Genomic DNA, 14,158 nt, shown 5'->3' on the forward strand with positions numbered 1-14,158 from the left:
TAAAAAGTACAAGAAAACGTCCTGAAAATTAGTAAAATAAATGAATATAAACGAAAAAGAAAATATAAAAATAAAGAAAGGCCTTTTAAAAAAGTGCTTAATAATAATAATAATAATAATAATAATAATAATTCTCTCACAAAACTACGAAGTATTGGCAGTATGTTGTAGTTAAAGTATCAAAAGTAAATGGACTCGATATGAAGTAAAATATTAAGATATTCATTTGAATCCAGCAGCTTCTTTGCATTTCTCTTTGAGCCAAATATGAACTCGAAACAGTCGTTTCAAGGGTGAAATTTAAGATTCAAACTCAATATCAAAGATGATTTTATTTACATAAATCTCCTTTTAAAACAAAAGGCAGAACGAACAGCTTTCACCTCCTGAAAAGCTCCCAACAATCACACTCAAACGTCTTCATCGACTTTCTGCAGCTCGATGTTTTCTGAGCTGAAATTTCGACAGAAACAAACACGAGTTTGAGGTCAAACCCGTGAAAACGTCCAGACACGTTAACCCTCTCAGGACTTTGTGCTCCGAAACGTTTAAACACAAATTCACGAGCTGTTTGCTCACTTTGGGAGCTGGACACACATCCGAAATCCTCTCTGGGTTTTCGCTCCTGTGGTTGATTTTGGATCAGACGAGCCGCAACTAACGATTCTCTTCAATTTAATGTTTTCAAGATTAATCGATTAACCCTTTGAAACCTGGATGGACATCAGTTGTCTTGTGCTGCATTCAGCTGCTTTTCAACCTTGAAAATCTGAGCAGGCCGGTTTGATTTCTTTAAAAAAAAAAAAAGGAGCAAAAGGCAACAAACGAGCAAGAAAAAAATGACCTAAAAAAGTTATTTTTAAAAACAGAAAATAGGAAAATATAAAGAAAACTATAATTATGATTACCATTATACATTTAAAATTATGTCACATATTACATAAGATTTCTTTTCATTTTCGCTTTTTTTTGCCCCTCAGTCATTCCCTTTTTCCCCTTATTATTATTATTATTATTATTATTATTATCATTATCATTATTATTTAAACTTTTCTTTTATTGCTCATTTTCAGGTAATTTTCTTGTAATTTTTATTGCATTTATTTTTTGTTAATATTTGGGTAATTTCTTGTTAAGTTGCTCATTGCCTTCTCCCTGTGTTTTTGGAAAATATAAAGCAGATTTGCTCAAGTTTCAAAGAATTAATCAAAATGTTAAAAAATGTGATCACAATTTCCAAGAGCCCAAAATGACGTCTTCAAATTTCTTCTTCTTTTTTTTTAAAACCAATAGACAAAAAAAAAACAAAATCTCTTCATTGCTTCCATAAATGATAAAAAAAAAAAAAAACAACAAATTCTCACATTTAAGACGCTGGAACCAGCAAATGTTGAAATATTTACCTGAAAAATGAGTGAAACGATTAATCGATAATCAAAATAATTTGTGATTAATTTTCTTTTAAATCTACCGATCGATTAAACGTCTGCGGCTGGAAAATAACTGAGGATAAATATTAGTGTGACATGACAGCTGCAAGAAAAAACATAACTTTTTTTTGTCGAGAATAAATGAAATTTTAGCTCTCTGAACACAGGAGCTGCTATTTTAACCCTTTGAAACCCTCAGCAAACTGGCTTGATTTCTCTCAAAAACATGGCAGAAAGGCAATGAGCAAAACACGAAGAAGTGACCCCAAAATGAGTCAAAAGTTCAAGAAAATTACCTGAAAATGAACAAAAACAAAACTGACAAAAATACAAAAAATAAAAGAAAAAGAGAAACAAACAAAACAAAAACAAAAAAAAGAAAATAATTATTACAAAAAAAAAAAATTCTGTAAAACATTTTTTAAAATATATAATTAGAAACATACATGTCCGATACCTCTTTAAAAAAATAATTTGCTAAATCTACTAATTTCTTGCCGTGAGCAGGACATTTCTGCCCAAGTTGCTCATCAGCTTTTTCCTTCCACGTTTTAAAAAGAAATCAAAGCAATTTTCCTAAAAGTTGAAATACTTCAGCAGCTGCGTTCAGGGTCGTTAACCCTTTAACAGCTGGATCCACATCGGTGTTCTTCACCAGCATTTAAACCTCCGAAAACTGAAAAAGAAGGAAAAAACATTACGAGCAACATCTGAAAATGAGTTTGGGAGAATTAGTTAGATATTATCTTAAAAAATGGAGGAAAAATGTCCAGAAAACTGAATTTATAATTCTTTCAAATAAATATTTAAAGTAACGTCACAGAAAAAAGAAACAAAAACGATTTTTTTAGCACTGTCATTTTCCTTTCCCTTTATTTATTTATTTATTCACTTTTTTTTACCGTTTTTGGCTTATTTTCCGGTCATTTTCTTGTAACTTCTGTTTTGTGGCTGTTTCTTGTGAAGTCGTCGTCCGTCATATTTTAAAGAAATCAAAACAATTTGCTTTTTAGAAAATCATTCAAAAACTTGAAAAAGATTAGAAACCCACATTCATAATCATTATAAATATATATTTAAAATGAAGTTACAGAAAAAAAAGGTATACATATATTTCTTAATTTTCTGCCCTTTTTTGGTAATTTTCTTGTTTTTTATTTATTTATTCATTCGATTATTTTCAGCTTTTTACTGATACTGAGCTTCTTTTCGGGCCACGTGTTGCTGAGTTGCACGTTGCGTTCTTCACATATTTTTGAGAGAAATCACACTGATTTGCTCTGATTTCAAAGGGTTAAACCTGGAAACGAATCATTTAAATTAAAGTGCTCTCGAAGCTGCAGACGTGTCGCTCTGACGCTCGCGTCTCTTTGAGAAACTAAAAGGTGCATCAGCAGAGTGATCCGAGTCCTCTGAGGGGAACCGAAACCAGCGTGACCGATAACACGTGTCATTCGGTTTCTGAGGAGCATCGAGAAATCGTCGTTTAGCCCGACGCGCTCCTCTGGAACATCATCCTCCTCATCACAAACATTTTTTCCAGGTTGGAAACAAAAAGTTTAACCAAACTAAATACTGATTCGTGTGAAGAAACGTGAGAATTTTGCATCATTATTGAAAAAAAAAATACTGAAAGCTTCTCTGATCCTACGGGAGAAAGTGTGCGCGTGTGTGTTTTATTAAATGTACAATAACGTACACAAATGTGAGCGAGGTCGCACAAGAGACCGGTAGTTAAGTCGTGATCGGAGGTATTTCAGTGATTACAGTAGCAAGTCACTTTTTAATCACACACACCTCTCAGCTCCTCTGGTCGGTGCAGAGTCGACAGAAAACTGCTTCACTCTCAGATTCATTCAGAGATTCATTCAGGACACAAACGCTCAGTTTCAGGACGAACATGTGGAACAAAAACCAGCTGTGACAAACCTGCACCAACGCTGGAGTTTCGTCCATATTTTGGATTATTTATTTAGGATCAGCGTTCAGCAGAGCTGCAGCTAACGATTCTTTTCAGCTCAATGTTTTCGCGGTTAATCGATTAATCGTTTGAAACCTGAATCAATTTTCTTGCTTTTCACGAGCATTTCCATCTTGAAAACCTCAGCAGGTCAATTTGATTTCTTAAAAAAAATTTTTTTTAAAAAGGCAAGAAATTGGTAAGACATCAAAAAAGGACGACCTGAAAATCAATTAATTAAAAAAAAAAAAAAAGAGACAATTATTAGAAAAGTATATTTTTTAAAGGGAAAAAATATATTAATAATTATCACCATTATTTATTTTAAATTATGCCATTTATGTAATTTTCTGGTGATTTTCTTGTAGCTTTTTATTTATTTATTTAAGGCAAATTTTTGGAACATTTTTTGTGAAGTAGCTGTGAGTTCAGTCGATATTTTGGATTATTTATTTAGGATCAGCGTTCAGTAGAGCTGCAGCTAACGATTCTTTTCAGTTCAGCGTTTTCACGGTTAATCGATTAAACGGCTGATGAAAAGGCGCCTGAACGCAGCGCAAGAAAAGTGATGATGATCCAGGTTTCAAAGGGTTAAAGCCAACAGCTCCAATGTATCTGGGATCAAATTAAACAAAATAAAATGAAAATTAAGTATGTGGTCGACGCCATGCACACACACACACACACACACACACACACACACACACACACACACTCAGAGTGAGAGCAGCAGTTTCTTTCCACGAGCCCTTTTAGAGTAAAACCCAAAAATCAAAGAAAAGACCCTCAGAGAGGAGAGAGAGCGACATCCCTGACTTTTTTCAAATGAAGATGCTGTTTTTTTATAATCATTTTAACTTAAATATAATAAAGATTTACGTAGATTTTCTCGGCGTCCGTCAGTCCTCGGTGGAGTCTGTGTCGTCGTTGATATAGTCTTCTTCTATCGGCGTGCTGCCGTTCTGAGTCCCCCACTCGTCCTCGTCGTACTCGATGCTGTCGTTGTCCTCCAGCAGGTCGTCGTCCGGCTCCGCCGCTCCTCCCGCGGCCTGGACGCCGGCCGCCGCCCCCTCCGCCGGGCGGCTCGGCGGCGGCCGTCCGTGCCGGCGCTCCCCCTCCGCCGGCGGGGCCGGGGCGGCGACGTCCTGCGGCGCCGCGTAGCCCCCGTTGTTGTTGGAGAAGGCGGCTCTGTCTCGGCCGTCGTCCTCCACGTAGACTCTCTGGTGACACATGGGACACGTGTCCTGGATGTAGAGCCACTTCCTCAGGCACAGCGCGTGGAAGTAGTGGTGGCAGGGCGTGATGCGGGCCGAGGTGGCGAACTCCTGGTAGCAGATGGCGCACACGTCCTCGATGTCCCTCAGCTGGTCGCCGCGCACCTCGGGCAGGGAGTTGATCTTCTTGACGGCGGTGCGGCGGTTGATGAAGGTCTTCCAGCCGTTCTTGGCCTGCAGGTAGATGTTGAAGTAGGCGTGCAGGCACATCATGCAGGCGCGGATCTTGCTGCCCGACTCGAACATCATGGTGTAGGCGCCGTTACCGAACATGATGACGCCGAACAGGAACTCGATGATGTTGCCCGTGGAGCGCACGTAGTAGACGTAGTCGTCCAGCTTCTCCCAGAGGACGTTGGAGAAGCCGTCCGCCATGAAGAGGCCGTAAACCGTCAGAGACACCACCACCTGCAGGGACGGGAACGAGTTAGACACGGAGTACCGCGACTCTACGGAGGACGGCGAGGGGACGACGAAGGGCGCCGCACACCAGCTCTCCGATCCACAAGAACAAACGCCAACGTAAGCGTGGAAAACTGTTAACGTCAGACTCAGTTTATGTGTTTTACCGCCTTCAAAGGCACGTTTCCTTTAAATAATGTTTTCTTTAAAAACTTGGACCATTTTTTCTTTTTTGTCCAACGTTTAAGCGAACGTTTTTTTAACGTTTAAGCAAACAGTCAACAACTGATGGTAAAAAAATGACTTATTTTGCTACGAGTAACTTTCATTTACTTTTCGTTGTTGCACATTTTAGCATATGTGACCCCGTGCACGAGCATTTTAAACCTGCAGCCGATTTTCGAGGAAATGACTTCTGCAACAAAAAAAAAGCTAACATTCGTTAATTATAACGCTACTTTAGCTCATAAATGAATTCAAACTTTGAGTAAACACCTGATGTTCTTTGTTCTGCCGCTGAAGCACCGAGCAGCTCTGTGCTACTCGCTTCAGCTAAAACATCAGCGACCAAAAAAAACACTTTTTTACTTCAGCGTTTGTTTTTTTGTTACTTTTTTCTGACTAGAGCACGCAAAATATCACGATACTGATGATGCGTATCGATTTTTCCTCCCACCGATAACGCCTTTACGTTGTAATTACACGGATGGAAAATACGATTCTTCCGAGGCGACGAATCTGAGATTTTTCGTGATTATGAGGGGCGAATAATAATCGATGTTTTAACTTTATTTAATCAGATTCTGTCTTTAATTTATTTGTCCCACCTGCCGCCCAGCAGCTTCGCCAAACTGGGAACGATGCGTCTCTCCTCGTTTTATATGAGGTTAATGTTTTAGTGTGCACCGTCCCAGTTTAAACAAAGTTACATTACATTAAGTTACATTACATTAATTTAAGTTACATCACATTAGGTGACGCAGCATAAATCAGGACGTTTCAGACTGACGTAACGGCGAATCCTCACCTTGAGGCAGAGCTCCACGCAGAAGGCGGTGACGGCGAAGAGCCAGGTGTTGAGGGCGTAGTGATGCCACAGGGCGTAGCTGAGCACCACGGGGAGCACGAAGAGCGCCAGGGACACCAGCAGGACGGGGAAGTGGCGGCGGAAAGAGGACACGTGCGAGGCGCTGAGGGACATCAGGACGGGGTCGGTCATGCCGTGGATGAAGTGCAGGATGGCGGTCAGCAGGAGGCACATGTTCCGGCTCAGACGGACCTGAGAGTCACAGTGACGATTTAAACACCACAAGTCTTTAACGCTTTGTTTTTTTAGGTCCGATACGGATTATTAGTACGTTCCAGTTTACTGGCAAAGAAAACAAGATCACCATCACCAACGACCAGAGTCTCCTCAGCGAGGACATTGGACACACGGTCCAGGAAGCGTACAAAGCTGAGGACGATGTCCGGCGTGACGCCGTGTCTGCTGAGAAAGGTCTGATTTTACATTTTTCCTGTGTGCTGTTCTTATTTTTTCTTTTTTGTGTTTTGTGACTTTCAGTGTGCGGCTCTTTGTAACGTTGGTTTGATGAGTGCTTAATAAATAAATATTATCATCATCATTATTGTTATTATAAATCAACCCGAGAGCTGGAGGCGTGAGACGTACCAGCCGCTCCTCGGGGTCCAGGCTGCTGAGGCCGGTCTGCAGAGCCAGGATGAAGAACAGGACCGGAGCCACGAAGCCCAAACGTTTGTCCTCCTCCTCCGTCGATCCTGAGGGGACAGAGCGAGACACAGTGAACTCCAGCAGCAGCCTTTCTACGGAGGACCGAAACTGACAAAATCAAAAATAAATAAATGTGTCAATAAATAAAAGAAAATGCCAAAAATGCCAATATTTATTTCATTTTCCTTTTCTTCTCAATTTTATATATCAATTTATTCATTTTCATTTATTTATTTATTTATTTATTGTTTTTCGCTTTATTTCCACTTTATTTTTTTCATTTAATTTCGCATTTTACATATTTATTTGTTATGTATGGCACAAAGGCCAACCCCCAATTGCATAATGAGGTGGAAAAGTAAAAAATATAGGTAAATATGATGATCATAATGTAAACAAAAGCCGTACGGAGGAAACGCGGCGTACATGTCGGGCATGGCACTCTGCTAACTTCTCGCTAACAGCAACATTAGCCGCTCTGTTTCAACGATGCTTGACGTGCACTCAGACTTGAGCTGATTTTTTATACTTTTGTTTAAAGATATTGTTATTAGAGCCCGACTGATTTATCGGTCAACCTTACTTCCGATATTTATAGCATATCGGCATAAGCGGATATTTTTTCCAATATGCGCCGATAAGAAAACTTTTTACAGACCACAGAAAACTAAATGATCAGCAAATGACTGATACTGAACAGTACTGATGTTTATTTATCTATCTATTTTATTGTTTTTATTCTTTATTTAAATGGTCAGCAAAGGCCATACAGTACTGATGTTTACTTTATTTTTGGTTCTTCTTTATTTTTGTTTGTGTGTAATGTTAAATAAGTAAACTGTTAAATTTGTTTGTTGAAGAAAGCAGCCTTCGGACTACTTTTGCAGAGTAATTCAGTGCAAAAATCAGTGCAAAAATCAGTGCACAGTCCACATAGAAATGATCTATTTCCATTCCAGCTCAAGAATTCACTAAAGCGGTCACCATCGGTGAATTTTTCCACCACAAAATTGGTCTCAAAAATCCCATATTGGTCGGGCTCTACTTGTTAATAATCCCCATTTCGAGGAGGTTAAATAAGCAGATAATATCAGCTCTTAGCGATCGCCAGCCCCTAAATCGAACAAAATCACATGAGGCAGACTTTGTGATATCCGCAAATATTGTATCGTCACCTAAAGTATCGATATAACATCGTATCGTGAAAAAAAAATGTTATTTCACTACTATAATCACACACGCGGTCAGAGGTACCTATGAAGGCCAGGATGCTGAGGCCGAGGTAGTGAGCCACCGAGGAGATGACGGCGCTCATCCCCAACACGGTGAGCGTGGAGTCGCAGCCAGAGATGATGAGGTTACTGGTCAGATCCCAGAACACGTCCCAGCTCAGCAGGTAACCCTGAAACACACACACACACACACACACACACACACACACACACACACACACACACACACACACACACACACACTCCCTTTACTCTTTACATGCACACATTCAGATATACTGTTTGCAGGATTTACGGGTGCACGTTTGTTTTTGGGTGGTCCAAAGATCCCTCTGACAAGATTTCAGCGTCAGGTTTTAATCCGACTGCCGAGGAATCAGAAATCTCAAACAAATCATCGTCAAAATCATCAAAATGATTCCTGCACAGATCTTCTAACTCAATTTAAGACTTTTTAAGACCTTTTAAACACAATTGAATGTTTTTTACTCGTTGAAACCTGAGCTCCTGAGTGTGATTTCTTAGCAACATGTGGAGAATGTAAACGCATATCGGTTCCAAATATCGGTTATCAGTCTCATTAACTACCAATAATCAGTATCGGTATCAGCCCTGAAAGAAAAATACCGGTCGACCTCTAATCTCCATCCTCTCTCACCTGTGAGTCGGAGCTCCCGTCTGTGGCCCCGCCCGTGGCGTCCCCGCTCTCCCTCCTCACCGCCCGAACCACGTAGACCAGGATCAGTGCCTGGGCGGTGACCCGGGTCAGCCAGAACACCCGTAGCACGTCGGGGAATCGGATCCTCTTCCAGGTGTCTTCCAGCAGCAGCTGCAGCCCGTACATCCGGTACATGTGCCGCACCAGCAGGTAGACGTACCGGCACGAGTAGTAAAACCATTTCAGCTTCATGGCGAGGCACACGGCCGTGTTGAGAGCCAACGCCAGCCCCGAGAACACCGCCACCAGCTGCCGGACGTCCGCGGGCAGCTCGATCATCAGCCCCCACAGAGGGATCATGATGTCCAGCACCACCAGCGCCGCAAACACCGACTGCAGGTTGAGCAGGAACACGTAGCCCACGCCGAAGACGAGCTGGACGGCCGCCATGCCCAGCCACAGCGTGGGGCCGTTCCTCGGCAGCAGCTTGAAGCCCAGCGCCGCCTTGTAGTAGGCGCTGTAGAAGTCTATGTGGGACGTGGCGTAGTAGTTGATGAGGACGGCCGCCACGCCGAGCAGAACGGCGAAGAAGAGCGTGTAGAACTTGAACAAGGCTTTCTGGGAGAGCAGCAGCACCATGCTGGAGACGAGGACGCCTGAGACACCACAGAGACACAGTCAGTGAAGACGGACATCAAAGTGAGCACACTCTGACACAGTTTACAGGGCTGTCCACATGTCTTCAAGGACAACATTTCAAAACTTTCACAAGACTTTTCAAGGACCCATAAGACCCCTTTAAATCACTGAACTCAGCAGGCTTATATGTGGGACAGGTGTCCACATGGGACAGCTTTTAATTCCCTTCACACAAAACTGATGGAAAAACAATCAAATATTAACTTAACCCTTTGTTTGTTTGTGTGTGTGTATATATATATATATACACAGCAGATAAACAGCAGTATGCACAAAAAATAGCAGAGGACAGAGGACAGAGGACTGAGGACGGAGGACGGAGGACAGAGGACAGAGGACGGAGGACAGAGGACAGAGGACGGCTGAAAATCTGTCTCTGTTTCTCTGAGAGAGAACGACACGAAACACAAACAAGATCAGGAGGAAAACAATCAGCTCAGAGTGTTTTAATCCCGACCCGCCAGAGGACCAACGAGCAGCAAACACACACACACACGCACGCACGCACGCACACACACACACGCAGACACACACACACACACACACACACACACACACACACACACACACACACACACACACACACACACACACACACACACACACACACACACGCTCGACTGAACGTGAAGCTCAGTTATCAAACTTTGTCATATCGAGGCGCACCGCAGAAAAAACAGCTGTCATGAGGTGAAAAGCGGAAACCTGCCGTGTAAAATAAACACCTGAGAGCTTCGCGTGGAAAGAAAGTTCTCCACTAAACACAGAAAAACGGCGAGCAGCACACGTGTTGCTCTCGTCATGTATGATCACACTCACCGACGTGAACAGTCTGACTCCTCCACAGCGGCTGGAGATTTTATGCTCTTTCAGCCAGCTGCTATAAATCCATATTACTTCTACAGTCTTACCTAAAAAAATTTAAAATGAAATAAATAATAATAACAATAAAAATAAGAATAAGAATAACAGGATAAAAATGCATCTTAGTTTAACAACAAAAAGGCCTGTTTTATCCTTTATGTTTTAATAAATGTTTCGGCAAAATTCTCCCTCAGACTAATGGATGTGTTTCGTTGTTTTTTGGTAAAATTTTTCTTAAATTTAAGTCTAAATGGCACCAAAGTCTCATTTAAAAGTCTTGAATCACACTTTTTGAGGAGGGAATGCAAAACGGGTCGGACATTTAAAAAAAAAAAAAAAGTAATCACTGAGGAGGGACTTTTTAATTTCGGCTCAGGTGAGGGACAAACTGCTTGAAACTAAAATATTTTACATTTATTTTAAATTAAAAAAGTCCCCCCCTCCTCTGATAAATAAAGTACGAGTGAAGGCAGAGTTTGATTATTTGTACGTGACGCGGCGTTTTTTTACCCCGAAATTATTGTAAATAATGTGATTGTGATTTGTCCATATCACAAAATTAAGATTTTAAAATACAAAGTCTGAATAAAAGCGATTAAAAAATAACATTTTTTTTAGCATTTTAAAAGATTTATTAAGACATATTAATACCATTTAAAGACTTAATGAAGCTTTTTTTAGATTAATGAATTAAATATCATATTTAAAGACTTTTTTAGGATCCCTGAGAAAAAAGCAGGAAAACTGTCTGATGAAAATCTGAAGCACAGCGATAAAACAACGGACGTATTAATACATAACATACAAATACAAGTACATGAACGTGTTCAGTGTACTGACGGTCGGCGCTTTCTTCTTTATCGCTGGACTTCTCTCACACAGCTTGGAGCCGCCTCGACCTTTGACCCCGCACCTTAACCTGGATCTGGTGAGATTTCAGACTTTAAATAAACTTAACTTTGCTGTTTAAATGGTCTTCATTCATTTTTCCCCCAAATCTTTTATTCATTTTTTAAAGACGCTACATTTAAATACAGTAACTGTGGGTTAAACCAAAACACCTGCATTAAAGACGCTTTTCTTCTATTTTATTTCATATTTAAATAATTATTATTATATTCATATTTAAATATTAATAATAAATATTTAAAATATTTTATATATTTTTAATCTGTTTCACAGTTTGAATACTTCATATATCATTTTAACATATTAACTGATTTTACTTTGTGCTGCTCTCTTGTTTTTTGCCTCTACAGTTTAGTATTTTCCTTACTTCTCTTTTGTTATAATTATTATATTTTATCCATGTATTTACTTGTTTATTTATGTATATATTTACCTGTATGTTGGGGGATAAAGGAAAGGAAAAAAGTAAATATTGACAATAAAATACATTTTTTAAAAAAAGATATTAATCATAAAAGAAGAGTTTGACCGTTCAGTCAAACTCTTCTTTCCGTTTAAAGCAAACATGAGCCGGTTTGTGCCGAACACGAAGGATTTGCCTGCTGGCTGACACACTTTCCAGGCGCCTCATTTGGCCCCTCCGGCTCCTGGCTCACAGCAGCAGGCGTCTGACGGGGCCCGCGCTGTCCAAAGTCTGTCGCTGAACGCAGAGTTACGTAACCTGCTGGCTGATTTCTGCTGACGACGGAGAGCTTAACGGTGCTGCTGTTTGTGAGGAGAATAAAAACGCATTAATGCCCGTTAGAGCCACAAAAACACGGAAATATTCGTCCGAACCACACGACACAATAATTACAAAATAGTTTAGATATTTGTACTTTGAATGTAAATTAGGAGCCAGAGTGCTTAAAAAAAGCGGGTGAAGATCAGAGGTTTGGGCGAATTATTGATTTCAATATTGATCATTTATTTTACTGACGGGCCCCCAAAAATATGAGTACATTAAAAATGACGTTTTCACAGAAACAAGTAACGTTACTGCAAACTACTTCATAATAAAATACCAGCAGTTAAAGAAGTACACAGAGTGAGTAACACAGACTCAACCTGCTTTATGCCAGGGGCCACGTCTGCACAACGACGAGAGACCAGGGGCCACGTCTGCACAACGACGAGAGGCCAGGGGCCACGTCTGCACAACGACGAGAGACCAGGGGCCACGTCTGCACAACGACGAGAGACCAGGGGCCACGTCTGCACAACGACGAGAGACCAGGGGCCACGTCTGCACAACGACGAGAGACCAGGGGCCACAACTGCACAACGACGAGAGACCAGGGGCCACGTCTGCACAACGACGAGAGGCCAGGGGCCACGTCTGCACAACGACGAGAGACCAGGGGCCACGTCTGCACAACAACGAGAGACCAGGGGCCACGTCTGCACAACGACGAGAGACCAGGGGCCACAGCCACCGACTCTCACATGTTCCTGGGATTTTAGGGCATTTGAAGGATTTTAGGACGTTTAAGGGAATTTAGGACCTTTATAAGATTTTAAGACACTTTAAGACTCACATTTTAGGACGTTTCTACAATTCTAGGATGTCTCCGGATCTTAGGACATTTCTCAGATTCTTGGATGGTGCTAGGACGTTAGAACATGTCCAGGATTTTAGGACATTTTTAGGATTTTAGGAGGTTTCTAGAGTTTTAGGACGTTTCTAGGACTTTAAAACATGTCCAGGATTTTAGGACATGTTAAGGACTTTAGGAGGTTTTTGAGGACTTTAGGAGGTTTTTGAGGACTTTAGGAGGTTGGGGATTTGGCTCGGTCTAGTGTCTGGAGGTAAAACTCTTCTGTCATCAGACAGACGCTTCAGTGGTGAATCAAAGGGTTAAACACCGTGTGAGACAGATCAGTTCCTGCTGCTGTGTAAACCGGCTTTCGTGGGACTGACAGGAGGGACAGGTGAGCCAGCAGGTGACCTCACAGGTGAGCCAGCAGGTGACCTCACAGGTGAGCCAGCAGGTGACCTCACGCTGCTACGTCACGGCTAACAGTTAGCTCCGGTTAGCTATCGCTGTCTGACAGACCGCGGAGGCTCCGGTACCGGACTGTACTCACCCATGACCCGGACCAGCACCTTCCCGGTGGCCCCGGCCCAGCCCGAGCCGGGGTCGTAGTAAGAGTTAAAGATGGCGTCGATGATGAAGATGCAGGGGACCCTGAGGGCCACATCGAGCACCGCCAGGGCCTGCTGGCCCAGCCGGGCGGGAGCGGACGCCATGCCGGCTGCGGAGGAGCCTCACAGTCCCGGGGAGCTCCGGCTATCCGGGCTACATGAACGCGAGCCCGAGCGGCGGGCTGAAGTCCTCCGGTGTCCCGGTGTTTATCTGCGGGCTGTCAACCTGCCGCGGCCCGCCGCCATGACACCCTGCCCGTCACATCAACCTCCTGTTGATTCTTCTTCTTCTGCTCTCTAATGTCGGTCTGCTTCCGCCCGGAGAGTCGCCGCCGGCAACATTTAACCCTTCACGCGTCCGCCCTGAATCCCGCCGCGTCCGCGGTCAGTTCAAAAATCAGCATTTCTTCAAACGCTCCGTTTCCTTTCGCTTCGTAAACACCGCACAAGTTAGCAGGCTGCTGCTTCCGACGCGCCGTGACGTCACTTCCAGCGTCAGAAGGCGGGGCAGTGACGTGGCACGTTTTTTTTTTCTTTTGCTGAACTCAAAACTAACAACAACAACAACAACAACAACAACAACAACAATAGTAATTTTCTTGGATTTTGGGACGTTTTCTAAAATTTGAAACTGATGTAACAAAAACGTCATAAAATTTAATACAATCTGCTATAAAAAAAAATATAAATATATTATATATTTTATATTTTAATAGACTCAAAAATACAAGAATTCAAAATAGAAATAAAAGATTATATTTAAACAGATCGCAAAGCTGAGAAAACACTGGACATTTGTAAACTTAAAATATC

The 14,158-nt window shown here is 41.9% G+C and overlaps 1 protein-coding gene across 2 annotated transcripts; it reads right to left on the reverse strand.

Moving 5' to 3' along the window:
* Positions 1-313: 313 nt before the first annotated feature.
* On the reverse strand, positions 314-13,840 carry rnf139 (ring finger protein 139). 2 transcript variants are annotated; one of them, XM_088090819.1, is made up of 7 exons: positions 13,288-13,401; positions 10,207-10,298; positions 8,689-9,344; positions 8,053-8,200; positions 6,739-6,845; positions 6,094-6,345; positions 314-5,072 (listed from the first exon to the last, which is right to left on the reverse strand). In XM_088090819.1, exons 3-7 carry the CDS (start codon positions 9,325-9,327, stop codon positions 4,290-4,292), a joined length of 1,929 nt encoding a protein of 642 aa, XP_087946945.1. In that variant the 5' UTR covers positions 9,328-9,344; positions 10,207-10,298; positions 13,288-13,401; the 3' UTR covers positions 314-4,289. The 2 variants fall into 2 exon arrangements, with proteins under 2 accessions (XP_087946945.1, XP_087946944.1); XM_088090818.1 differs by lacking the exon at positions 10,207-10,298 and having other exon boundaries at positions 13,288-13,840.
* Positions 13,841-14,158: the final 318 nt, after the last annotated feature.

The sequence above is a fragment of the Plectropomus leopardus genome, chromosome 17, assembly GCF_026936395.1.
Source record: "Plectropomus leopardus strain MGB_pleo_1.0 chromosome 17, ASM2693639v1, whole genome shotgun sequence".
NCBI classification, from domain to species: Eukaryota; Metazoa; Chordata; class Actinopteri; order Perciformes; family Serranidae; genus Plectropomus; species Plectropomus leopardus.